The sequence below is a fragment of the Neocloeon triangulifer genome, unplaced genomic scaffold, assembly GCF_031216515.1.
Source record: "Neocloeon triangulifer isolate White Clay Creek 2 clone unplaced genomic scaffold, ASM3121651v1 ptg000001l, whole genome shotgun sequence".
Classification (NCBI taxonomy): Eukaryota; Metazoa; Arthropoda; class Insecta; order Ephemeroptera; family Baetidae; genus Neocloeon; species Neocloeon triangulifer.
In genome coordinates this window covers 10880863-10907175 of record NW_026775544.1, presented here as the reverse complement: position 1 = coordinate 10907175, position 26313 = coordinate 10880863, and the positions used below count along the sequence as shown (strand labels likewise).

Here is a 26313-nt window from a genome sequence, read left to right as displayed (position 1 = left end):
CCGCCATTGGCTGAAAATCCAACTAAATTTCAGTTACGCCCCCTTTTGTGTTTACATTGTTTATTACAATCGGTTGCCCCGGGTTTCGGCGTTGTTTTGAAAGATACTTGGGCCGAATTTGTGGCCGATGGTGTAGAAAGAGTTGCGATATGTTCAAGAACACGTTCCAGAGCGGCTTCCTCTCCATCCTCTACAGCATCGGCAGCAAACCGCTGCAGATTTGGGACAAAAAAGTGCGCAATGGCCACATCAAGCGCATCACGGACAACGACATCCAGTCGTTGGTGCTGGAAATCGTCGGCACCAACGTCAGCACGTGCTACATCACCTGCCCCGCCGACCCCAGACAGACTCTGGGTATCAAACTGCCCTTCCTGGTCATGATCATCAAGAACATGAAGAAATATTTCACCTTTGAAGTTCAGGTATGTACCCATAAGTTTTGTAATTAATTAATATGCAAACAGATTAGATTTTATCTTGTCAAACATTAATTTTATTTCCTGGAAAAATACTTTAAGATTTTGATATTTAACTTTGGAGTGAATACATAATATTCGTCAACTTAGGAAATCGATGAAAAACACTGAACACCTAGCCCTAAATGAAAGTTATTATGTGCATGTGCACCCAGAATGATTTTGTTCATTTTGTTGATATGGAAATATTTTCATAATAATTTTGTCTTAATAATATTTTAATAATTTGCCTGAATCGAACGTTTCCAAAGCGCATTAGGCAACTGCGATTGGAAGGTCAAAGCTATCTTCAGCACTCTATAATATGTGGTTTTCTTCAGAACTTCCTTATCAATTCCGTCCTTTTCCTTGCGCGTGGCTCGACCATCTTTTGCTTGTCCCTGCAAGGACATCATAAACAGTATGGAGTTGGATGTTTCTGCAAAAAGAAATGGAAAAGCAAAAGCGTCTTTCGAAAAATTAACTTATCCGAATTTAACAACATACCATAATCCCAAGGAATGAAATTTAACAGTTGACCTGAAGTGTCGGGTTCTGAAACCTTCCTGGGAAGAACTTTTCAGCAACGAAAGTTGCAAAGGCCAAAAGTTTGCGGAAAGGCCAGGAGAGCACTCGAAGGAACAAGTGGATGGTGATGCGAGGGGGGTCAACCGTCTGCGTCTGCACCTCCAGGTCGTTGTTGCAAAGAACAGCTCCCTGTTTATTCTTGGCTACTCTGCCCATTTTTTTGCACTGAAAAATAAACAGGGGAGATTAGTTAAAAATTAATTGGGATGATTACGAATAATTTTAACTTTTTACGCTAGGTTTAAACTATTGTAAATATTAAACATAAAAAACATTTTCACGCAGACTCAAGAGTTATTTTTAGTTGCCAAGAAAGATAAATAATTAAAATAAAATCAGTGTATATTAGACAGGAAACTAAAAAATTGAAAAGAAGGACTCTATACATGAATTATTGCATAATTATCAGTTTCTGGCCTCACAAAATATAAAGATGGTGTCTTCCTTGATCAATTCTGACATCGATTATAATTTACAAAAATTATCATTATTTTACATAAATTTATTCGCATTCAGTCGTTGCATTAAAAAGTTGTTCGCAAAAATATTTGATTTCCTTTCTCCATACACGCTCTAAACGCTCTTGCCTGCCTTTTACCAAACATAAACTCGAGAAATTGTTTTCGCAAATTAAATTAGATAAGTTTGGAATTAATTACCTTTTATTGTTCCTAAATTTTTACAAAGTGTGGCTTGACTTCGGGCAGATGTGAGATAATCTAAGGTTTTGGCTAAAAACTGATCTCTGCGAAGTACGAAATGACCGCGCTCTGGCCAGCTCCAGCCTCGGTTGCTGTTGCTCTTCCCCTCTCGCCTTGGTACCCCCTTCTTTCCAAAGACACGGCAACAGATTGAGGCTCCATTCATAAATTCGCACTAATTTCTACTTTATTTATCAACTTAAACTGGTGGAACAAGCAGGCGTGAGGATGGGTTCTTTTCAGAAGTGTGTTGAGCATAAAAAGATATTTCTTGCAGTTAAAATAAAATGTCAATTTTTATTTATGTTGAATTGAATTAATTGGAAACAATTTTAGAACAGAGACCAAAAATACAAATGACAAAAATATTTGGGACTATTTTAACTTACAATTATATTTTAGTATGCTATGGAATTAAAATAACCGGTGACAAAATATAAATCGCGCGGTACTATTTTGCTTTTTTTGGAGAGAGATCATATTTATGGCACATTCATAACAAAAACTGCCAAAAACTGATGGTCCTTGCGCCTGGAGGATCACGCGCTACCTTATTCATCATCTCGGCACTGAAAAATAAACACGTTTCCCATAAATTCCTAAAATAATAATTAGACGGAACTTGTGAAATATTTTTATGAGGTTGTGAATGAAATTGAAAAAAAATGTATCAATTTACAAGACAAGATTTTAAATAGAAAAAAAAAACAGAATCTTGTGTAAATGCTTAAACGGAAAACTTATGAGTCAATAATATAAAAATTTAATTGCCAGCCTTGAAAATGAAATTATGGAACATAATTACGGGCCAAATCGGATATTGCCCGCTCCATCAAAAGCATCTTGTGATTTCCTATGCTTCCAATGCTAGGCCATTAATTGATCGTGGCTAGTTAAATGATCAATCGCATTAATGATGCTTTCGGCTTGTCAAGCTTTGTCCAACCCTTCAAACCAGTTCTTGTGTTAAGAGATAATTATCATTTCCAAAATAAATTTGCTTTGATGTTTTGAAGCATGATTGAACTGAGAAAATGAGCCAAGTGCGGCTGCAGAAACTTTTCCTGTCGTCAATCAAACGGTTTGTTGATTAAATTTAATTAAGCGCAAAATTACCTTGTTTCAGTCATTTCTTATGATGGGAATTACCTCCGATTATCAAAAATTTCCAATGAAAATCAGTTAAAAGCCGGTTCTGCTTGCTATAGCTGTGTCGGCCGTCTTTTTGCTGCTCACACCAAGGAGTTTGGAACCAAACTCCTTGCCTCACACTGATCTTGGTGGTTGTGCTGCTGCATCCGAGTGACTTCCATAGATGACGCAACATGACGCTTTTTGCCGCTGCGGTTCATTCCCATTCAACTAAGGGTTTCATTCACAAGAACAAGGCATAACACCATGGACCTAATAATTAAGTAAAATCAATGCATAACACACAGCCAAAGTTTCATTCATCTTTGTGCAGATTAAAGAATGCTGAAAAAAATCTTAAATTGCGCACCTATTCAGAAATATTTAAAAAAATAAGCAAACGCTCTCGAAAAGATTTTAATTTTGTAGCATTTTTATCTAACTGCAACACAGGAGTATTAAATTGTTTTTTTGGTTTTTTTAGAGAAGCAATGAAATTTAGAGAAAATATACAAGAATGTAATGGAGAAAGTGCGTTTACAAGTAAAGTAAACACTAAGAAAAAATGTGTTCATTATAAAACATATGATACTCGGAATAAAAAATTTGTGAACAAATTGAGCTGTCAAAAGAGGGTAACAATTGAGTGCATGAGCATTACAATGTAAGCTTAAAGTGCTCCAAATCGCCAAACCACAATAAAAATTGTCAATGCGTTATGCGTGGGTGGAAGGTTCAGAAATTTGGCATTGGGTTTGATAAATAATTCATATTTATAATCATTTTTTATGGACACCACAGCAAGGGCATGTTTGCAAAAGTAGCACTGATATTGCCCCATTTTGCAATTGTAGTAATATCCGGCGTCTGCAAACTCTAGTTTTTTCTTATCTGTTAACGGGCACTCCATTGGAAACGTGAAATAACGGTGGAGCGCGTAGTTAAGACAAAATTTCAAGGTGGTGTTCATTTTCCTGCAAAAAATCATGTAGGATTGGATGTTAAAGAGGTAAGCTCTCAGTTAACTTTGCTTTAGATTTAATTTGCCTTTAAGGCGACTCAAAATTTTAGTATTACCTGTTGTAGTGCAAGCCCCTCCTAGACTGGCCAGCCGGCAGAAGTGAAAAGCTCTTGGCTCTCGTATAATATGAGACTTTTTATAAACCTTTGACGTTAGACTACTTTAGAGCATTGTGCGACTTTTTTATAAAGTCCAATTTTTTATGTATACCATTTTTTCATACATACATATTACCGCACATTACTTCTTGCAATATTTACTGAGACTTTGAATTCCATAATTTGTTTTTATCAAAATTTAATGAAGTGATTTTTTTCTTTATTACTTTGCTGGTTGTACAACCGATCGGTCTTAATTAGTCTTGCGTTCGATCAAACCCTGCTCGTCCCGAAATTATGTTGGTACACGGCTGCCGTCAGAGCCATGGGGCCTTATGGCTCTGGGAGGTAGACATCTTTTTTTGGCCAACATAACAGAGCTGATAAGCAGGGTTTGCGTTCGATAAGGTCTGTTTTAAATAAATTATCATCATAGAAAAAATTGTAAGTGCAACAAAAATGATTAAAATTCGATTTTCTTTCTTTTCAAATAGCTTACTTTATTTCAGTTTAGGTATTCATTATTTTTAATATTGTATTTATTAATAGAACGCCAAAGGCGTGCAAAAGCCTTACTTTTGCTTAAAATACTCTTTGTCTAGCAACATGAAATTAAAAATTATGCACATTCAAATTTTTTATTAGGAATTAAACTTTTGCAAGTTTTATGCAACTCATTTATTAAACCAAGCAATTCTAAGTACCATACATGTTACACTTTTACTCTGAAAATTTGCAAATAAAATAGTCCCCTCCAGCTCAAAATAATTACCACGCTATTATTACTGAATTATTATCATTTTTTTTTTTTTTTTTTTTTTTTACTTTTGATAACTTTTTCAACTAAAATCTTTTATTAAGAATTATGCCTTACATGCAACTCATTTAAATGTAATTAGTAATTATGTATATATTATTTTTATTTTACACTCAATGACGTTCAACGCCGTTCAGGATTAGCTCGGTGAAGGCCCTCCTCACCAGAAATCGGCACCTCGGGTTTGCATTTGCGTGCCTGGCGACGGGGTTGGCCTCGTCGTCCCAATCCTTGAGCGCCGCGCTGCAATAGAAGCACCGGACCTCGTCCTCGCAGCCGGTGTAATAAAACCCTGCGCGGGCCAAGACCTGCGGTGGCTGCGACTTGGGCCAATTCTCAAAGGAGATTAGTCGACTCGCGACGGAACTGTACTCGGGATGCTCTCCGGGAGCGATTTCCTGGCAAATGATTCTCAAAAGCAGCAAGACCAGCACGCTCGAAATGTCTGAATCGTCTTCGTCCTCAGACTCGTCGCGGTAGTCGCGGCGGTGCATCCGCGACGCCGCGTCTGGGGTGAACGGCGTGGTCGTCACATGACTCATGCTTCCGGCGCCGTCGCTGGACATTTTATCGATTATTTCTTCGCCGATCCGGAAGTTGGCGACGCTGTCGGGATCTTTTAGGAACGGGCAGTCCAGATTCCAGCGTTTGTGTTCCTCCAGAGGGACGTCCCCCTCCTCCCAAGCGTGCACCTCCAGGTTGCAGAAATGACAGCGAACTTTGTCCTTGGACCCCATGTAGTAAAATCCGGCTTTGGCCATGTCGACGGGCGTCACGAATTCCCAGTCTTTTTTCCGAAGTAGCGAGTACAGGCGGTGCGACTCGTAATTGTAATTAGCGGCGGAATCCAGCTCAATGTTATCCGATTGCTCCAACTTGCAATTCGGCATCATTTGCAAGATTTCCCTCCGGCTTTTGCCTTTCAGATTTGATACGGAATCGCGCTCAATCACGAATTCGCAAAAGTGGCATTTGACGGTTCCCGAATTCTCGTCCCAAAAAAGTCCAGCGTCTGCCAAAGCTTGAGGATCGATTTCTAAATTCGTGGGAAATGTAAAAAAACGATGAAGCGCGATGTTAAAAAGGAAACCCTTTTCAGCAGTGACGAGCTTTCTTACTGCCGCGCCTTGCAATAAATCGCCCAGATCCGATGCCGAGCTGCTGGAATTATATTTTCTTACAAACAACATTAATTTATATATCAAATTTAGCAACTTACTCTAACAAATCGCTACAGCTTTCCTCTTGCATTATTTCCTCAAATAATTAGTGTGAAATAGGCTAAAAGAGTGGTGCTGTTGGTTTTTACAGATAAGATTCGCGTGTGCACGGCTAAAGTTAATATCCCAGACGTTCTTTCGTTTGTGCGTGCAACAAAAAGTCCAGCTTTCAAAAAAAGTCTTATGTACCAGAGGCAAGCGCGGCTGACTGTATTAAAAGCGAGCGAAGGAGGGGCCAAAAGCGAACAAGAAGAACACAATTATATTTTATTGATATTTTTTACACGTCTCTATTATTAACTGTTGACAAAATGTTACAAAATTTTTATTTATCATCACCTTTAATATTTTTCATTTAATTTTTCCTATACTAAAAAGTAATTTTTTGCTCAAATGCAGTTATTTAGCAGTTTAATATAGAGAGAGTGTGATAGACTGTCAAAATAATTTCTATTTACTAACTGAATTGTTTTTAATTATCTTTAATTTAAATAAACCAGCATTAGCTGGGAAATTTGAAAAATTATGTTAAGCTAAACTTTATAAGCTTGCGGTTACTCATTTTTAGTTATTTCCTTATAAATTGTGCAAGAGAAGTCTCACAGCGAACAAAATAGTCAATTTTATTATTGATTGATAACATAATCTCTCTTTTTTTCTTATTATACTTTTTGTGAGTGTTCAGATATAAAAACAAAAATTTAAAAGTTACAAATTTTTTATCCTATTAATTAACGTATCCATAATAATGCGTTTCCTTTTCTCTCATTCAAATATTTAAATTTTTTCGTTAATGATTTTAAATTTTTTATTACCAAAAGTATCTCGATGTGGGCAGAGGTTTCCTTCCGTGATTCAACAAAAACTTAATTTGCAACTAATGTTTAGGACCAGGTAACTTTGTCACACTATTCTAAAGAATTTCATGTTCATTCAAAATATGCATCGTTTTTATCAGATTTTCATTTTTGATGTAGCTTATAAATGGTAGAAATGCAGCGAGTTTTTTTTTCATTTTGTGCGTGTAAATATTTTGCCGCGTCCAAGTGCAAAAGTTGAAAATCTTACAAAAAAACTTCTCAGTCTCAGCAACTCTATCAATTAAAAAAAACAAGCCATTAATTCAGGCAAATTCAGGAAGCAAAGATTTTTTTAATATAAATCTCATTTCTGGCGGTTCAATGAATTTATTTATTACATATCTAAATCTTAATTTGTACAATTTTATTGTAAATATCAATAAAAATTTGTTTCTCAACACAATTTTGTACTCACTCTTAAATCTTAAGCTTGTCTTTTTATTTATTTTTACGCAAAATTGTTAGTAGAAAACCAGAAAATCAATTCCTGACCTCGACCAGTGACTGAGAATCGATCTCTAAAAGAAATCAGTCTGGAATAGAAAACCAACATAAACATTTAAAATTGTAAATATTTATTTAAATTTAATCTGTTATTAGTATAAACATTAAAAATAGTTTTTTTATTACTGCATGAGTAAGTAGCTTTTACACTGTCAGTGAGGTTTGAAACGTTATAAATTGTCCTTTTCATAATTTGTATCATATCAGACATATCATGAATAAGTGAAAAGTTCGAACAATTTTTCATTTCTAGAAAGCATCATTATGAGCTCCAGTTTGAAAATAAAACTATTGACATGGTTGCCGCGTCCTGAGAATAAAAAGCTTGCTTGCTTCAGTTAAAGCCTTTTGGGGTTTGGGGCAACCTCAGTGACCAATCTTTGATGTTCGACTGAAAAGTTGGGTGGGTGATTCTTTGTCATTGATGTGATGAATTCCCCTAGAATAGAATTGTGAATCAATTATTGGTTTAAAAATTGAAATATATTGCCATGGATTTTTAGGATTTAAATGTTGTTGGTTTTGTTAGTTTTAGTTTTGGAAATTTGAAATTAATTTTGGAAAATAATAACAAAAGACTTTTTTAACTCTTATCGATTTTAATGAGAGAAAAAATGGTTAAAATGGCATAATTACGAATTGAATGTTTTTTATTTAATAATAATTAATTACCTTCGAGATATACCTCCAAGATAAATTCATTTCCCACTTCTCAACGCTCTTTAATATTTTTTAATGGGCATTGAGCGTCTTCAGTGTCTTTCTTCCTCTCATTCGCTCAACTCAAAATTGTAGTTAAGGCAAATCTAAAAAGGTGCCACAAATTTCCAATGTGGAGAGGTAGATGCGGTGGATATTTGAAGTAAATTGCGTGATATCTCGGTCTTGCTTTTTATTCCTGGAAAATTGAAGATAAAATCTCTTATAACATTTGCAGTTGTCAATAAACAAAATATGGGAAAAATTAAATTTTCAATACCCCTATATTGGTAGCTATGAATAACTTTAAACAAAATTTTTAGTATAACAGATTGAATATTTTAACTCATGAAGTCTTCATATTATTATTTGAAGTTTAATTAGATCCAGTTATTCTATTTATTTTATTCATTTTTATAGTGACCTTTTTTGTAGCAAATTCATTGCTCCGTTTACCAAGAAAATGATTTTAAATGGTTATTACATTATATTATTATATCAAAAGAAATACTAAGAAATTTGACATGATTTTATTTACTACTTAATTTTGGTTAATACCTGAGATAGTCCTGGGGGCTCACATAATTTCCCTCCAGTACAGAAAAATCTGGATAGCGCGAGGACCTCCACGGCTTGGTCCAAATATAAAAAAGAGTTCAAATTGCATTGAGGAGAACTAACTCTCTGGTGTTTAGGTAACGACCAGATATGAATTCATAAATCAAAAGGTGTACCTCACGCATTTTGGGCTTTTAAATAACGTTTTTTCATATTTTTCTAGCACACAACCACGCTGAAAGTATTTACTCCAATTTTTTTTAGACCGACTCCGTCGCTGAACGCTTCAGTTTGCTCTTGGCCAATTTTCATGATGACGGCGACCCCGGGGTTTTCCAATAACGGGCAGTTTGGTTTCCACCGTTTGCGTTCTGATTCTGGTTTGTCGTTCTCCTCCCACCCAAAAAACCTAATCTTACCAAATTTAAAATCAATCTTTTTCAGCGACGATGCGCTTCATATCTGTTATAAATAAACTACAAATGAATAAGGGAAAGAAAATATTTGAAAATGAATATGTTAAGAAAGTTGCGCCAACTTTTTTTCATTTTTATTAGAAAATGAAAGTAAAAAAATATAATCCATTAAATTCCGATTAAAAAGTTATTTCAGCATCCTCGATATGTGTAGAACAAAAATTGGAACAAATGTGTATATTTTTTAATATTTTTTGCCACGTGTTTATTGCTTCAAATTGTTAACAAATAATGAAGTGGGTAGCAGAAAGAATATTTTATTATGTTAAATTTTAAAGTATATTACATTTGGCCCATACTAATATTAAAACTTAAGATATTTTTGCAAGAAGTAATTATTTATCAATCATCCCATATCCCAGGGGAAAATATTAGCAGATGGATAATTTTGCCAGCGATATTTTTATAAAATATTTATTATACTGGAATTAACTGATTTCTTGATGAAATCTAAATAATTGCACAAATTGGCTGAAAATCTTTTAAGTATGAATTAAAAAAAAAACTCCTCTGGACAAGACCATAATTAATTAAAATCAAAATATTATTCTTTTACTAATGCTCAGAGCCCTATGTAATTGAAAATTATAGTTTATCTAATTTTTATTGGTACCACACCTGAGATTGCCGCTGCATTCATAGCAACTTAATTAACTGGAGTGGCGCAGATTGAAGGCTGGAGACAAACCGGAGTCGGAGCACAAGCGGTGGAACCCAACTGCCCGTTTTTGAAAAACCCCCAAGGCGTCGTCAACATAAAAATCGGCGAGGAGCAAACTGGAGCGTATTATATGCAACGACGGAGTCGGTCTAACCGAAATTTGAGTGAATCCCTTCTGCGTTGAGAATGATCGGCCAGAAATTACGGAAAAATTTTTCACTTAAAGGGAAAAAATCCGTTAATCACACCATCCGAACCGGATATTCACCATTGGTCTCTGCCCAAACACCAGAGAGTAATTTTGTCCTCAACGCAATTTGAACTTATTCTCCCAAGCCAGGCGATTCACAAAAGGGGAAATTGAAGTTCCTACAATTCTGATCCCAAAACGGTCTAGGTCGAGGTTCGATTTCGGAAATTGGGGGAAAAGTCACAAAGCTAGGAAGCGCCATGTTCAAAAGGAAGCTCGTATCAGCGGCGAGTTGTGGCTTTTGTTTTGCCGCTCCTTCCAAAGAAATCGTCCCGAATGCCAATCTGCTGGAATCAATTAACTTTTAAGAACTAATTTCAGTTTTTATAAATATAATAATAATAAATATTTAAGACTTTAAAGAAAATCGCTTCAGCTCTCTTTACTGATTGTTTTTTTTTTCAAATTAATATTGAAAGAAAAAACTGTGATGCGAGTGTTTAGCGCGATGAGATAAAAGTGGACACGACTACAGTTTTTATAAAGAGGAGGTTCTTTCAAGCTATAAATATAAAGCCTGGTAGTGGGGACGTCAGCTATGAGGCGCCAACATTATTAAAATTTATTGACATGGGTTTTTTCGTCTCTGTTGAAATGTATGAGCGCGCTACTAACCCTTTTTTGGTTGCCTAAAACCGGTTGTAGAAAACAAACATCAAACAAATTATATAATCATTTTGCTATCCATCACAGCAAATTCCATTTCTGCTTTTCATTATTTACGAGTACTTGGCATAATATTCAATAAAACTCCAAACGATTGAAACTTAAAACTCAATTATTTTATTTCAATTTCATCACATAATTGTGAACAAAGTAAATTTTTACTACAATGACCACATGCTGATAGTTAAACTTACTTATTTTTCATGATTTCATCGTTTTTATTCAATTTTCAATTGGGCGCTTATTTTCAAAAGGTTGTATATTTTTCAAATATGTTTCTACTTTATAAATTAGATCAAAAGTAGCGAGGGCATTTTTTTAAGCATGACGTGTTTTAGTCAGAGGAGTAAAATTTATTCATGTGCATGCACAAAATTTTTGCTTGTTATTATTTTAAAAAGACAGATTTCCAGAATTTAAAAAAAAAACTAATTTAAATCAGAAATATTTTTAGAATAATAATTTTCACTTAGATGTTAACATTGAATTGTTTCGCTTGTACATAAAAAAGTTATTTAATTGAAAGATTTTATTTAATTTACGAATAATCTCAAATTTTCCCATTATATTTAAAAAAAAAAAAACAAAATTGTTAATTTCAAATGAAGACGTACAATTGTGCAAGTATTTCTTGTTTGCAGACAAGACACGTCAGATCGGAACACAAATCACAATAATTTGCGTGGCCGCAAGGGAGGCAAACTTTGGCCAAGCGTCGGCTCCTACACTTTAAACAATTGATGCTCGAATTGGAAAAAATGTTGGGTTCCTTTCCCTGCCAGAATTGCATGACCAAAAACGGACATTGCTGATTCTGTTTGTCGTGCTCAGTGAAAGGGTCAAGCTCAGAATTTTCAAACGCGGCATTGCAGTAAAAGCAAGTGACGCGGCCGTTGTTGAAAAAAAACCCAGACTCGGCCAAGGCGTCAGCAGAATTTTGAAATTGAGAGTTTTGGAACGATTCGAGCCGGTCAGAGAACAAACAGAAATTCCGGTGCTCCGGCATTTGCCTGGCGTAGATGAAGAAATTGAAAGTGTCCGCCTCTGATGGTTCAAAATATTCGGTGCTGGCGTTTGGCTTTCCCGTCCCATCGCTGCTCATGTCGTATTTCTCCTCCCCGATTCTTATGTTTTTTTTGTCGATTTTGCAATTCTTCAATAAAGGACAGTTTGGGTTCCACTTTTTGTGCTCCGATTCCGGCGTGTCTTCTTTCACCCACGCTTTCAGTTCCAATCGGCAACAAAAGCAGCGACAATTGTCCTCTTGGCCGGTGTAGTAAAATCCCGATCGCGCCAAATCAAAAGGCGTCACGAATCTCCAGTCCTTCTTTTTCAGCAGCGAATACAGTCGGTGAGATTCAAATTTGTAATTCAAAACGCTTTCAATGTTTCCCAGTGGGACATTCTTATTGCAGAGCTCAGGAGAACAGTTTTGGTGTTTTGTAATCATTGTTTGATTTTTCAAATCGCTCTTTTCCAGACTGTAGCCGCAAAAATAGCAAATTATTTTGCCTTGGCAGTGGAAGAGAAATCCGTCATCAGCCCATTTCTTCAGGTTGTCAAAGTCTATGTTGAAAGTCTCACCAAACCATGAAGGAAAAGTGAAGAGTCGGTTGATTGCGAGGTTGGGCGTCAATAATTGGACTTCATTTGTTTGCGGTGAAAATTTCTCTGGAACCGTTTCCATTTTTCTGCAACACAAAATTAAGATTATTTTTTCGCTTGCCTAAAAAACAAGAAAAAATTAATCAAATAATAAATTGTTGAAAACATAAATAACATTTCCGAAAATACAACTCATGATTTAAAAAAAAAAATCACAACTGCTTTTTTTTTAAATTGTTTATCCCTCTTGGGAAAGGCACCAGCGGTAGCAGACAGGCTGCTAAATCGCAAGGGCCGATAACTCGGATTCTCCCCTTTCGGGGCCGATAACACGGTGACCTTGCGACCCACTGGGCCGGGGAGAAGGGAGTGTAGGATGGGTTTGTATGTTGGGAATTTGAAGGATGAGGAAGGTGAGCGGCTGCGGCCTATGAAAGGGAACTATGCCGGCATTCGCCTGGAATGTCTGATGGAAACCGCAGAAAACACCAGACAGCATAGCCGAAATTGCAAACGAAATGCCTGCAATTTCTCCCGAATCTGCCTGTCGCAGTGATTAATGCACCTCCTATGATTTTCTTTAGTCTTGTGAACTAGCCGGTCAGAATCAGAACTTTTTCAAGCCCTGACCCTGGCCAGGATAGAACCAAAGGCCTCCAAATTATCAGCCAAGCGCACTAACCACTGTGCCACACAGTCTGAAGATTCTGTGCAAAGTTGCAAAAATTCGTTTTAGGGAGAAAAATTAACAATAAGTGATAATCGTTTAATTATTTACTTTGAACTTCAACTTATGTTTAAATAAATTTAATTTATTTCACTCAATTTTTTGCAGTCAAAAAATTTTGTGAATAGTGCAGGTAAATAATTATGTAAATAATAAAATAGAAATTAAATTATTAATTAATGATAAAAGAAAAATCATTAAAATCAGAGAGAAAATATTACAGTTTTTGTTTGGGTCAACCTCCTTTACGTATTAAATAATTAAGAAGACTAAGTAAGATAGATTCAAACTATAATTTAAATAAGGGGCCCGAGAAAAAACTGCTAACGCCAGCACTTATTCTTACCTGTGATGTTCTGTCTTATATAAATGGGCCGAAATATAGGAGAGTTGGCGTTGTGCTTCCAAGCAGGCAGAGCGAGCAGTAAAAGTAAAATCGTGATGTGAACACTTGTACGCAATCGGAGTGCCGGAATAGGGCCGAAAAGAACAAGGCCGAAAATGGCTGAGCGGAACAGGGCCGAAAAGGAATAGGGCCGAAAAGGAACAAGGCCGAAATACCGGTGCAAACAAACTAGGAACAACCGATTTTTTTTTTGGGAAATCACCGCGATTACCGTGTTATGTCAACCCGCCATCCCAATAAGAAATGGAACGCCTTGGGTCTCAGGACACAAATTTTGTATCATCGTCCTTATAAATCAAAGTAAGAAATATCTAAATTATTTAATATGTGGTAGGGAGGAAATTTTCAGTTTCCTGGTTTTATTTATGGTCGATATGCTGGAAACACGTGAACCAAAAACTGACCAGCTGACTTGAAAACTCAATATTAAGGAGAGCTTTTGCAAAAAAATGACCCAATTAATTTTGCTCTACATTTTAGCATTGGATTTTTTATGTCCAAGGAGACATAGTTAAGACAAAATGAATTTGTTAGGAGAACCAAATTTTTGAAATTTAAATTTAGCATTGTTATGAGAATTTCCTAGAATTTATTTTTTTTTTCTCAAAATTAGCTTAACAAATTTCAACAAATCACGTTCATACCACCCAAATACAAATCAATAGGTCAGTGGACATAAAAAATTTACAATGATCTTATAGTAAAAGGTTGAGAAGTTTATACACATAAGTGATAAGTTTCCTGGACAAATAATTTCTTGAAAGATCGTGTTTTCCGAGTTCCGATGCAGTATGGTTTTTTAAGCTGTGCAAGAGATCAACTTATCTTCATCTTGTTGTCCCCCAAATTTATGTGATTTTGTGACTATGTGTCTCGCCCAAAATGAAGATTTTTTGCGAAGTCTTGTGTAAAATCAATTTTCATCTATATTTTCCAATGCGAAACGGCCGCATGACGGATTTTGATATTGACGCGCAAAGGATTGAATGTTCGCTGAGCTGAACGCGCTCGCGGTTATCGGTTATTTTTCAGCTTTCGGCCTTGTTCCTTTTCGGCACTATTCCTTTTCGGCCTTGTTCCGCTCAGCCGTTTTCGGCCTTGTTCTTTTCGGCCCTATTGCGGGACTCCACGCAATCGTGGGCTTTGACTTTTTACAAGTCTAACTTTAAAGTTAAGTCTAACTTGCAGTCTTACTCATGTCATGCTTAAAAAATCTCTGAAAATTTACGGAATTAATAAAATATTATTAATTTTCTTTTTAACCTGAATTACGTGTTGAATTATTTCACATGCAGCAATTTTTAAGGATAACTGCTCTTTTTTCGGTTTTCTGAGTTTACTATTTTGATATCTTGCCTAGTTGCGGACCTTTTCTTTTCTAAATTTCCAATTTTTATGCTGGCAAAAAGGAATAAATAATAGTATTTTTATTCAGAGTGCGCGTCAATTGAGATGGAAAAGTTTATATTTTGCTCTTAATAATAAGTGCAAAAGTAGCAAATCTGATTAAATAATTGAAGGAGGAAAACAACAGTGCGCAACTGGTACGCAACTAGAAACTTCCTACTTAAGTATGAGTAAAGCTTGCATCAACAGTTGAAATTGACGACAAAAGTTACCTTTGCAAAAGCATTTAATAAATAAATAACACCTTATCTGACCTTATCATGTGAGATGTGAGAATTAGACTTTCCTGAAAGTCTTATAATTAATATTATACTTAAAATTTCCTGCCTCGTTGCTTTGAATTTAGTGTGTCAAGAAAAAAAAGGATTGAAATGTCTATATGATTATTATTTATTCGACGAACCAAAAGATGAAATAAACACTCGATTCTAGATAACGATTATCAATGAGTAGCGCTCGTGAAAATCAGTGAAAAAAATGTGTTTGCGCTCATCACGCTTGCGTTTATTACTCATCAAATTCCATCTCGCGTTTTTCTCTTTCCTGTTCTTTCCTTAAATATCTGTAATTTCGCTTTATTTATTATTTGTAATAAATTTCTTTGGTTGTCCGTTTTCTATTACTAAATCTTTAATATATTCTTTTTTTGGGGTTTTTTTTTTCAAATAAAAACAAAATTACTTTCTAAGTTAGTAATTTTTTTTATGTAGAACGCAGTTCAGAAAAATACAGTAATCTCTCCCAAAATTTGTTGACTGCAAGATGAATCAACACAGTTATTAGCATTGCATTCATTACAAAGGTTGACGTGTCCGCAGGGTAGATTAACTTTTGCCACGCGATTAATATTACAATTAAAGCAAAGAAGCTTATTTGAGGAAGAAGTGGACGTCTTCATCGCTTGCTCGTTTTTTTTACTTTTATCTTCGTGCAGAATTTGTCGAATGAAATCAGTTCCCTTTTGCATGATTAGGTGTTGGCACCCTGAGTTCCACTTGGCGTGCTCCGTGAAAGGGTCGTCGCCAGGCGCCCAGTCCTTCAGGCCAAGGTTGCAGTGAAAACAAACAACTCGGTCGCCGGAGCCGGTGTAATAAAATCCTGAATTCGCGAGAACTTCTGGCGTTTGGGAAAGTCCTTTGGGCCAATTTTTAAAAGTTTTTAGACGTTCTGATTTGAAAATTTTTTCAGGGTGCTTCGGTGAAGTGTAATCGTGAATATTCAAATCATGGGCTGTGACCAAAGGATTTTCAGATTTCATTTTGATGTTGCTTCCATATTTTTCCAACGACTCAAATTTGAATGGATTCGATCCAATTCCAATTTTATTTTTTCCAATGGAATCACAATATTGTTCAGTTAATTCTTGGCCAATTTTTATATTGACGACGGCTTCAGGGTTATTCATGAAAGGGCAGTTTGGGTTCCACCGTTTGTGCTCGCCGTCGGGCGTGTCTCCCTCTTCCCACCCGCGCACCTCCAAATTGCAGTAAATGCAGCGACAATTGTCCTCTTGGCCGGAGTAGTAAAATCCCGATTTGGCCAAATCTTCGGGCGTCACAAAATTCCAGTCCTTCTTTTTCAGCAGCGAATAAAGTCGGTGAGATTCAAATTTGTAATTCTCAGTTCCTCCGATTGGGACGTTCTTAGATGTTTTTTGGCCGATGCCACAAGTTGATTTCATTTTTAAAACCTCACCCGCGGTCTTGCCTGTAAAGCGATTTACATCCGTGGTTTCGATCTTGCAAAAATAGCACTTGATCGCTTCCTTATCTCGATCCCAAAAGAGTCCAGCTTCCGCCAGTGGTCGGGAATCGATTTCAAAATTAGTTGGGAAAGTGAACAGGCGGTGCAGTGCGATGTTGTAAAACAATTTTGCATTATCACAGGGGTACACATGTTTTGCCGCCAAAGGTTTCCTCGTCGGTTTCTTCCTTCGCATTGATGACGTAGATTCGCCATATGATTCATTCTTATGGGTAAGAAATTTCAACCTTTTTGGAACAAAAATATTTGTGATATTAAAATTTAAAATTGGCTTATAAGAAAATTTGTGTTTTGCCAGTTGGCTTACCTAGCAGATATTTCTCCTGATTTTAAAGCTGTGTTTTCTATGAAACGGTCGAAGATCTCCATAAAAGCTTTACAAACGGCACGTGACGTGAGTTTATAATATATAAAAAATGGTATGCGCAGGCTTCGGCCCGCTTCGGGAGAGGCGCTTTCGCTGAGTGAGGAATTTGTTGCTGTCGTGAGTAGCTTTAATAGTTAGACAGACTCGTTAGACTTTTGCAGTCTAACTAAATAACTCTATAACTTGTCAACTTGTCTTACTTTGGTGCGGGGATAGCATGTTGATAAATTTACTTCGTAAATATTTGTTCAAATTCTATTTTTTCTAAGGTTTGATTAATCAACTTCAGACAAAATTTGAACTTGGTGTTAGAAAAAAAAAAATCATAGACCTCACCTATTCTGCATAAAAATAATTAAGTTTCAATTTGAAATATTTTGCTACTGTTCAAGGACGAGTAAGAAGATTCATAGGAAAGCTAGTGATTATTATTATTGTTGTTTATTCTTGTCCGACAAATATGAAATTTTAATTCATCATCAATATTTTTTTAGGCGTCGCCTAAAACTTATTTGTAAATACTTATTTCTCAAATTAATCGTTGCACAGTAGATGAAAATCTTGACCCGTTATTATGCATGCTCTCGAGTTTTAATTGGTCACGTCGTGGCCACGTTAAAAAAGAAAATAAAATGTTGGTGTGTAAATTCAGCACAATTTGTTAATTATTTTTGATTCAGATATTTGAAAAAATATGGAATTCGACTACAGACTACAGCACAGCGCACTTAGCCTTTTTTAATTATTGAAAAAATAATTATTTTTAAATTTTACTTCTCATTTTCATTTATTCCTCTTCTTACGCCTCCGCGAAAGACTTAATTAATTGATTGTGACATCAAGCTCATTACATTTCTTACATCGGAATTGACTGATTCGCGAAATTACATTTTGAATTTTCGCCATGATGTTGAACAAGAACGCTGCAGAAAAACACATGTTCTGCGTTTCATGTCTCGTACTTTTTAGGCATTTCACATATTAACTATTTTCGGGAACATTATGTCAGCTAAATCAATTAATTATTCAATAAAATTATCATTGTTTTATTTTATGTGAGATTTTTTCATGAAATTTTAATTAGGAGGATAAAGAAAAAATGTTGAAATGAAATTTCTTCCATTAAAAATTAGCTAAGTTTTTAAATTAAAAGTATATAAAACCATCACATTTGGTGTAATGTTTTTCATATAAATTACGATTAATAATAAGTAAAAATACGTTGTTTTACAAACGATTACAAAATATGTTTATTCTTATTGTTGCATAAATATGTTTATTGTATTGGAACATGCTCCAAAATTTTTTTACCACACAGCTGATCTGGACACATATCTTTGTTGCATGTATCGCAAACGTTGATGTGTTCGCAGGGACGATTTTGCTTAGTCACAGTGTAGCGATTACAAAGCAAACAAAGATGAGGTGGGAACTCTTTTGTTCCTAGTTTATTTTCTCCAGTTGCGTCATTCGCCACCTCAGTTAATTCTTGGCCAATTTTGATATTGACGACGGCTTCAGGGTACTTCATGAAAGGGCAGTTTGGGTTCCAACGTTTGTGCTCGCCGTCGGGCGTGTCTCCCTCTTGCCATCCGCGCACTTCCAAATTGCAGTAAATGCAGCAGCATTTGTCCTCTCTGCCAGTGTAGTGAAATCCCGATTTGGCCAAATCTTTGGGCGTCACGAATCTCCAGTCCTTCTTTTTCAGGAGCGAATAAAGTCGGTAAGATTCAAATTTGTAATTCTCAGTTCCTCCGATTGGGACGTTATTAGATGTTTTTTGGCCGATGCCACAATGTGATTTCATTTTTAAAATCTCACCCGCGGTCTTGCCTGTAAAGCGATTTACATCCGTGGTTTCGATCTTGCAAAAATAGCACTTGATCGCTTCCTTATCTCGATCCCAAAAGAGTCCAGCTTCCGCCAGTGGTCGGGAATCGATTTCAAAATTAGTTGGGAAAGTGAACAGGCGGTGCAGTGCGATTTTGAGAACCAATTTTGCATTATCACAGGGGTACACATGTTTTGCCGCCAAAGGTTTCCTCATCGGTTTCTTCCTTCGCATTGATGACGTAGATTCGCCATATGATTCATTCTCTTGGGTAGGAAATTTCAACCTTTTTGAAATGAAAATATTTGTGTTTATTAAAATTTAAAATTGGCTAGTAAAAAAATTTGTATTTCTCAGTTGACTTACCTTGCAGATATTTCTATTGATTGTAAAGCGGAGCATTTCTTTGCTATTGAACGGTTGAAGGTCTCCATGAAAGCTTCACAAACGGCACGTGAGTTTAATGGTATGCAAAGGCTTCGGCTCGCTTTTGGGAGAGGCGCTGTTACTGATTGACAATGAGGAATATAAGCTGCGGTAGCTTTAATAGTAGGACCAACAGTAGGACTTTTTTAGTCTAACCCAATACTTGTCATACTTTTTCTTAATTGCTTGGAGCGTGCGGCCTGCATTGGATTGCATGTTGATAAAGTTACTTTGCAAATATATGTACAAGTAATGCGTTTTTTTCCTAAGGTTTGATTAATCAACGTCAGACAAATTGTGAAAAAAAAATCATAGACCTCAGCTATTTTGCATGAGAAACATAAAGTTTATTTTGGTATGCGACGCTGTAGTTTGCTGGCTGCTTAAATATGAGCGCCGAGAACTAATACTCGTAGCACTACAGCTGAATGGCGTCAAAGTTTATGCCTCTTTTTCATAGTGGACCTTTTAACAAGTATAATTATAACTTGTAACCTGTAAAGCGTTTGGCGCCTTTGCTCGCTTCAGCGTAAATTGAAAGTTATAATAATAATTATTATATATTACTTTTATAATATATGTGTTGTTGATTTTACACCAAACTTGGTAAATTTCTAGTTTCATAAATTATCCACAAAGAAATTTAATTTGTAAAATATATTTAAAATTGTTTAAAATGGTATAAAATTTAAAATAATTCAGTTGTAAAAAAGGTTTAATTGTTTTTTGAAGAATTTCACTAATTTTATTCGTGATATTAAATTGAATGTATAGTCGGCTGGTTGTTTTTTATTCTTTACGAGTAGGATATTGCGCTTTGCCTTTGAAACAATGAATGACTCAGAAAACCTGTAGGGAAAAGTTGACGTAAATTTAATTGACCCTGCGGCCTTCATGAAGATAACTATATTCATAATTGAAACAAATTGAAATATTCAATGCTGTTCTTGTGACTGCTTTTGACCCTCGAATTTGCAATAGTTGGGAGCCCTGTTTCAGAAAATTACTTTTACACCAAGATGCTTGACAAGAAAAAATTAAGAAAACTTTTGTTTTCTACATGTCTAATATTTTTTATCGTTTAAAAATTTACGACTACAATGAAATTAATATCTCTGAATGATTTTTTAAATAATCTAATTGAATATTGATTATTTTCAAAATATTTCAATTCCGTTGGATTGAGTTCTGTTTTCTTCAGGGTTAATTTTTTTTATTTTCTTTCAGTCTGTTATTTTAATGCTGTGCGTTATGCATAAAAGATTTAAATAATAAAATTTCAAAATTTACAAGGTTTTTGACTTAATTTAAAAAAAAAATCATGATTTATAAATGTTTAAAAATATCTAATATATTGCTTATAATTACAACTCGTAATTACATGTGATCATAACAAGAAATAGTTCTGTTACACGTTAGACATGTATTTGCAACGCATCCATTGCATAGGTTGGCGTGACCACAGGGTTGATTGCGCTTAGCCACGCTTTTGGAGTGGCAAAGCGAACAAGGAGTGAACGAATTTGCGCCCATTTTATTTTCTCCAGTTGCGTCATTTGCCACCTCAGTTAATTCTTGGCCAATTTTGATATTGACGACGGCTTCAGGGTACTTCATGAAAGGGCAGTTTGGGTTCCAACGTTTGTGCTCGCCGTCGGGCGTGTCTCCCTCATCCCATGCGCGCACCTCCAAATTGCAATATATGCAGCGACAATTGTCCTCTTGGCCGGAGTAGTAAAATCCCGATTTGGCCAAATCTTCGGGCGTCACAAAATTCCAGTCCTTCTTTTTCAGCAGCGAATAAAGTCGGTGAGATTCAAATTTGTAATTCTTTGTTTCTCCGATTGGGACGTTCTTAGATGTTTTTTGGCCGATACCACAATTTAACTTCATTTTTAAAATCTCACCCAGGGTCTTGTCTCTAAAGGGATTTACATCCTTGGTTTCAAACTCGCAAAAAAGGCACTTGATTACTTTTTTTACTCCATCCCAAAAAAGTCCAGCTTCCGCCAAAGGCCGGGAATATATTTCAAAATTAGTAGGGAAGGTGAACAGGCGGTGCAGTGCAATTAGTAAAAATAATTTCCGGCCATTCCAGTCGTAAGTCAATGCGTCCGCCTCTCCATGAATCTCTTGCGATGGCGCGAAATTCTGGGACCTATAAATTTTGAACAAATAATGGTGCTAGAAATTACTGTGCTGCTGTTTTATGATTTCAATATGAAGGACGATCTGCTTTTGCCACTTTTTATCAATTATATTTTCCTCGGGCTTGTTTAAAATGCACGCGGCCAATTACTGATCAGCGTACTCCATCTTAACGAAATCATTTAATTTTCTTTTTGGTTGGCAACTTACCCCTCAGATGTGTCTCCTGAAGCAGAGTGCTCATTTTGTAAATTTATACAATCTGATTTGCCCATCGCTAAAATAAAAGCTTCACAAGCGGCGTTTCGGGTTCTATGGTTTGCGCAAGCTTTGGTTCACTTTGGGTGAGGCGCTGCAGCCGAGTGACAAAAAAATTTTGCTGGCCTCCTTTTTATATGCGCTATTCAGATGTAGACTAAAAAGGCTTAGACTTTTTAGTCTGTATCTTATCGCATGGACCGCGCTGTTGCTTATTTCGCTTGCTAAATCTGGATCGCAATATTAAATGACGATACTTCATTATTTCATTATTAAAAATGTGTCTCTTGAATGTAGAATTTTTTTCTTTTATTGCTTAATTTGAATATTTTATTTCCAACAATTTGATTCTTTACTATCAAAAAATCATGAACTGAGATCGCTATTTTTTAATTAGCGAGATGTTCGCACACCTGGTTGCGGGTAATACTTTTTATATCAGTGGTGATTTTCAGCTTTTCACTCTGATACTTGAAGTGGTTAACGAATATTTATTTTACATTTTCGAAAAATTTCTTTGGAAAAAATCTAATAAATGATAAAACAATGCGCACGTTAGAAATTAAATGATTTTCACCTGAAAATACAGCAAGCACTATCATTTTATTTAATTTCAGGGAGACTCAATTCAACCCTTTTTCTTAATTCTTATTGTCCATTAAAACTAACTAAAATTAGCCATGAAAACAATAATTGTGAATCAAATTTCATTACTCGTCTCTCTTCCTTGATTGCTTTAATTTCACTTATTTATTTTTTCGATTTGGTTTTCTACTTGTTATGTTGAAATACACTTTAATATAATATTCATCCATCATATACAAGTGTTTTTTTTTTCTTTTTTTTTAATAAAAATTTCAGTTTGCTATTCATTTTTTTCATAATTTTAATAAGTACTTCTAATACAACAAAATGCTGCTCAAAAAAATACAGAAACTTCAGCCAATATGTCTTGATTACAAGGTGAATTAACACACTTATCAGTATTACATTCATTACAGAGATTTACGTGTCCGCACGGTAGATTAACTTTTGCCACGCGATTGATATTGCAATTTGAACAAAGTTTATTAGAGAAAGAACTGCACATCTCCATCGCTTGTTCATTTTCTTGATTTTTGTTTCCGTGAAGAGCTTGCCGAATGAATTCTGAGCCCTTTTGCATGATGAGGTGTTGGCACCCTGAGTTCCACTTGGCGTGTTCCTTGAAAGGGTCATCGCCAGGCGCCCAGTCCTTCAGGCCAAGGTTGCAGTGAAAACAAACAACTCGGTCGCCGGAGCCGGTGTAATAAAATCCCAAATATGCCAGAACTTCCGGCGTTTGGGAAAGTCCTTTGGGCCAATTTTAAAAGTTTTTAGACGTTCTGATTTGAAAATTTTTTCAGGGTGCTTCGGTGAAGTGTAATCGTGAATATTCAAATCATGGGCTGTGACCAAAGGATTATCAGATATCATTTTGATGTTGCTTCCATATTTTTCCAGCGACTCAAATTTGAATGGATTCGATCCAATTCCAATTTTATTTTTTCCAACTGAGTCGCAATATTTTTCAGTTAATTCTTGGCCAATTTTTATATTGACAACGGCTTCAGGGTTATTCATGAAAGGGCAGTTTGGGTTCCACCGTTTGTGCTCGCCGTCGGGCGTGTCTCCGTCTTCCCACCCGCGCACCTCCAAATTGCAGTAAATGCAGCGACAATTGTCCTCTTGGCCGGTGTAGTAAAACCCCAATCGCGTCAAATCTTCGGGCGTCACGAATTTCCAGTCCTTCTTTTTCAGCAGCGAATAAAGTCGATGAGATTCGTATTTGTAATTCAAAACACTATTTATGTTCCCCATTGGGACGTTTTTGGAAGATTTTTGGCCGATGACACAATTCGGCTTCATTTTTAAAATTCCACTCGCGTTCTTGCCTTTAAAACACGCTGCACTTTTGGCTTCAAACTTGCAAAAGTGGCACTTGATAGTTTTTCTAACTTGATCATAAAAAAGTCCAGCTTCCGCCAGTGGATGGAGATCGATTCCAAAATTAGCAGGAAAAGTGATCAAGCGGTGCAGTGCGATGTCGAGAATCAAATCTAAACCATTACATTTATACACATTTTCCGCCTCGCTCTGAGTCACCGTCAAAGGCTGCTGCGATGATGATGCAGGCCCGCCGCTTGAATCATCACCGTTTATAATTTGATGCCATGACCTTTTTAAAACAAAAAACAATCGATTTTAGAATTTTTTGAAAATCTTTTATGCACAATATATGCGTCAAGTTGTTTTAATAATTTATATTTTGTTGGTTCAACTTACCAGTCAGGAGGTCTCTTCCCTGTGTCTGTACAATACAAAACCATTTCGCCTCGCGGTTATTTTAAAATGCCTCACAAGTTGAATGCCTGCTGCGGTAGAGGAGGCACCGTAGTTGAATGACGTAAAAAGTGTGCTGGCTGCTTTTATTATATGAGCGCATGAAAACTAAGACTTTATTCTGTGGTTGTTAGTAGGCCATGATATCATATTTCCTAGGGGAAATTTCTAGATTTGCATTAGTCAGAGAGGATATAGATATTTTTTATTTGCAAAAAATGAAAACTTTTATTTGCAAAAACTGTTTAAATTTTCTTTTTACAATTTGGGAATAATTTTAGGAAATGCTTGACATGATAGAAAGAAAATAATTTGAAATTCATCTCTCATCGTCGGTTGCGCAGTTTATAAGGAATAATTATGTAATTTTATAAAATCTTCATTCGTCTTAAATTTCATAAATACATAAGTGCTAATTCAATTAATAAAAATGTCAATGGTGTAATTTGACCACAATTACATAAGAAAAACCGGAAGGAACTAACTAAAATCTAAGACTCATTTGATTTATAAGTCTATCCACAAAGTCTATGAACAATTGATTTACTTTTAATTTCGTTTTTAACGATACTGAATAACTTGAATTTTACATATAGACTTGAAGCAATGACTTTTTAATTGTTTTTTAAAAAGTCTTTGATAATTTTGTCCCAAAGCTAAATTGAAATTTGTTTGGCTTATTGAACAAAAAAAATTAAAGAATTATAAAATTAAAATATTTGAAAAAAAAAATGAAATATAGAGCAGATTTATAGAAGGTATATCAAAAGGGTGTTAAAAAATTATAACCTATTCCAAATCAAATCCAAATAATTAAACTTTTGAAAAATGTAATATAACTCATCTGGTGTAGTTATTTTAATGAAAAGGTGAAGAAGATAGAAAAAGAAAAGTTGTGAAACAATTTCCCAATGGAGGGTCCATCCTTGTAGAATTGGATATAAAGTCAGTTCTCTGAATACATTGAGATTTTTGACCAAGTATTTTGCTTCTTGATATCTCATATCAATTTAATTTCAAAATCCAGAGGGGAATTTCTAATTTCTTATATTTTTAGCATTTAAAGTTTATAAAATTTTAATAATTTTTCACTAAAATAATTAAAGAGCTATAATTTTAATTTATACTCTAGATAATTTTCACAACTTTTAATTAGGCTGATTTAGAACAATTAATAAAAAAATCCAAATTTCTTTTAAATTAATTAGCTCAAAAAAATCTAATTTATGTTTATTAATTAATTTTATTAATGTCGTATTTTCTTTTGTAAATAAGGATTAACATTTTAAAAATTGATAAATTTTTAATATTGTTCACTGTAATAATTACAAGACTTTATTAAAGCTCCTTCAATTTTAGTTAATTTTTGGAACCTTTGATTATTTTACTGATTAGAACTTTTATGTTGGCAGGTGCTGGACGACAAGAACGTGCGTCGGCGTTTCCGGGCGAGCAACTACCAGTCGACGACGCGCGTCAAGCCGTTCATCTGCACGATGCCGATGCGGCTGGACGACGGCTGGAACCAGATCCAGTTCAACCTGGCCGACTTCACGCGCCGCGCCTACGGCACCAACTACGTGGAGACGCTGCGCGTGCAGATCCACGCCAACTGCCGCATCCGCAGGGTCTACTTCTCCGACAGGCTCTACTCCGAGGACGAGTTGCCCGCAGAGTTCAAACTCTTTCTGCCCATCCAGAACAAGGCCAAGCAGTGAGACGCACGCCAAGACTGAACCAATTAAGTGCGAAACGTTTTTTTTAATTTGTGATTCATAGAAAAAATAAATCCAATCGGTATCAAATTTCCTTCTTTCTTGTTTTAACCTATTTGAGAGGCAAAATTTAGATTTTGAAGTTTTTCAGGATAAAATGTTTATCACTGATAAAAATCTTCTATAGGGTTCAGTTCAGTTGACATCAGAAAAGTGACAAAAATTGATAAAAAAAAATTACATGTGCTTAAAAAGAACTTTTTTGTATTGTTAATTGATGTTTTGTATAAATGAAAAATGAAAGTTTAATCATGTTCTTTGAATCTCGCATTGCTTTGGATAATAGAAGTGAAGAGGAAAAATCTATTCACATTTTTAAATTTCAAGTTAAAAATAAAATTAAAATCATCTTAAATATCAATTTAATAATATATTTGCCGCCTCACATCAAAATGTGATGAGACCAAAATTGACTGAGAAGTCACAAATATTTAGAAAAACATTGAATAGTAATTAAATCCAATTAAATCTTTAGTCGATGAATTTGTTGGATGAATTTTTAGACATTAATATAATTTTATCATTATTCT

General features: G+C 35.3%; 6 protein-coding genes and 1 long non-coding RNA gene across 15 annotated transcripts; 1 reads left to right on the top strand and 6 right to left on the bottom strand.

Annotated features, from left to right (window-relative positions):
* Positions 1-24: 24 nt before the first annotated feature.
* LOC132199255 (cilia- and flagella-associated protein 20) lies at positions 25-25813 on the top strand. Its single transcript, XM_059623847.1, has 2 exons — positions 25-425; positions 25421-25813. Exons 1-2 carry the CDS (start codon positions 150-152, stop codon positions 25724-25726), a joined length of 582 nt encoding a protein of 193 aa, XP_059479830.1. The 5' UTR covers positions 25-149; the 3' UTR covers positions 25727-25813.
* Positions 374-4155, bottom strand: LOC132199284 (uncharacterized). Of its 3 annotated transcripts, none has more exons than XR_009442094.1 (5): positions 3956-4155; positions 2553-3852; positions 1706-2316; positions 966-1211; positions 374-897 (listed from the first exon to the last, which is right to left on the bottom strand). It is a non-coding gene; the product is annotated as an uncharacterized LOC132199284 (long non-coding RNA). The 3 variants fall into 3 exon arrangements; XR_009442093.1 differs by having other exon boundaries at positions 455-897; positions 2864-3852; XR_009442095.1 differs by having other exon boundaries at positions 456-897; positions 2864-3151.
* LOC132199179 (baculoviral IAP repeat-containing protein 1e-like) lies at positions 4797-10523 on the bottom strand. 7 transcript variants are annotated; one of them, XM_059623756.1, is made up of 7 exons: positions 10399-10512; positions 10061-10353; positions 8656-8729; positions 8071-8296; positions 7310-7837; positions 6034-7128; positions 4797-5990 (listed from the first exon to the last, which is right to left on the bottom strand). In XM_059623756.1, the coding sequence occupies exons 6-7, from the start codon at positions 6063-6065 to the stop codon at positions 4928-4930; spliced, it is 1095 nt and encodes a 364-aa protein (XP_059479739.1). In that variant the 5' UTR covers positions 6066-7128; positions 7310-7837; positions 8071-8296; positions 8656-8729; positions 10061-10353; positions 10399-10512; the 3' UTR covers positions 4797-4927. The 7 variants fall into 7 exon arrangements, with proteins under 7 accessions (XP_059479739.1, XP_059479733.1, XP_059479717.1 ...); XM_059623750.1 differs by having other exon boundaries at positions 8656-10329; positions 10399-10523; XM_059623734.1 differs by having other exon boundaries at positions 8656-10326; positions 10399-10523.
* Positions 15555-17069, bottom strand: LOC132199158 (E3 ubiquitin-protein ligase XIAP-like). The gene is made up of 2 exons (XM_059623687.1): positions 16925-17069; positions 15555-16844 (listed from the first exon to the last, which is right to left on the bottom strand). Exons 1-2 carry the CDS (start codon positions 16984-16986, stop codon positions 15572-15574), a joined length of 1335 nt encoding a protein of 444 aa, XP_059479670.1. The 5' UTR covers positions 16987-17069; the 3' UTR covers positions 15555-15571.
* LOC132199231 (baculoviral IAP repeat-containing protein 1-like) lies at positions 18223-19316 on the bottom strand. The gene is made up of 2 exons (XM_059623811.1): positions 19182-19316; positions 18223-19101 (listed from the first exon to the last, which is right to left on the bottom strand). The coding sequence occupies exons 1-2, from the start codon at positions 19247-19249 to the stop codon at positions 18261-18263; spliced, it is 909 nt and encodes a 302-aa protein (XP_059479794.1). The 5' UTR covers positions 19250-19316; the 3' UTR covers positions 18223-18260.
* LOC132199246 (E3 ubiquitin-protein ligase XIAP-like) lies at positions 20552-21735 on the bottom strand. Its single transcript, XM_059623836.1, has 2 exons — positions 21600-21735; positions 20552-21399 (listed from the first exon to the last, which is right to left on the bottom strand). The coding sequence occupies exons 1-2, from the start codon at positions 21662-21664 to the stop codon at positions 20619-20621; spliced, it is 846 nt and encodes a 281-aa protein (XP_059479819.1). The 5' UTR covers positions 21665-21735; the 3' UTR covers positions 20552-20618.
* Positions 22701-24063, bottom strand: LOC132199216 (baculoviral IAP repeat-containing protein 2-like). The gene is made up of 2 exons (XM_059623784.1): positions 23952-24063; positions 22701-23844 (listed from the first exon to the last, which is right to left on the bottom strand). The coding sequence occupies exons 1-2, from the start codon at positions 23993-23995 to the stop codon at positions 22884-22886; spliced, it is 1005 nt and encodes a 334-aa protein (XP_059479767.1). The 5' UTR covers positions 23996-24063; the 3' UTR covers positions 22701-22883.
* Positions 25814-26313: the final 500 nt, after the last annotated feature.

Bases quoted from the DNA above. Each gene is read 5' to 3' on its own strand.
- LOC132199255 (XM_059623847.1), top strand. From the start codon at position 150: ATGTTCAAGAACACGTTCCAGAGCGGCTTCCTCTCCATCCTCTACAGC. The intron at 426-25,420 runs GTATGTACCCAT...TTATGTTGGCAG, and splicing joins ATTTCACCTTTGAAGTTCAG to GTGCTGGACGACAAGAACGT.
- LOC132199179 (XM_059623750.1), bottom strand. From the start codon at position 6,065: ATGCAAGAGGAAAGCTGTAGCGATTTGTTAGA. The intron at 5,991-6,033 runs GTAAGTTGCTAA...GTTGTTTGTAAG, and splicing joins AGCTGTAGCGATTTGTTAGA to AAAATATAATTCCAGCAGCT.
- LOC132199158 (XM_059623687.1), bottom strand. From the start codon at position 16,986: ATGGAGATCTTCGACCGTTTCATAGAAAACACAGCTTTAAAATCAGGA. The intron at 16,845-16,924 runs GTAAGCCAACTG...TGTTCCAAAAAG, and splicing joins TCAGGAGAAATATCTGCTAG to GTTGAAATTTCTTACCCATA.
- LOC132199231 (XM_059623811.1), bottom strand. From the start codon at position 19,249: ATGGAGACCTTCAACCGTTCAATAGCAAAGAAATGCTCCGCTTTACAA. The intron at 19,102-19,181 runs GTAAGTCAACTG...CATTTCAAAAAG, and splicing joins TCAATAGAAATATCTGCAAG to GTTGAAATTTCCTACCCAAG.
- LOC132199246 (XM_059623836.1), bottom strand. From the start codon at position 21,664: ATGGGCAAATCAGATTGTATAAATTTACAAAATGAGCACTCTGCTTCA. The intron at 21,400-21,599 runs GTAAGTTGCCAA...CAAAATTTATAG, and splicing joins TCAGGAGACACATCTGAGGG to GTCCCAGAATTTCGCGCCAT.
- LOC132199216 (XM_059623784.1), bottom strand. From the start codon at position 23,995: ATGGTTTTGTATTGTACAGACACAGGGAAGAGACCTCCTGACTG. The intron at 23,845-23,951 runs GTAAGTTGAACC...TGTTTTAAAAAG, and splicing joins GGGAAGAGACCTCCTGACTG to GTCATGGCATCAAATTATAA.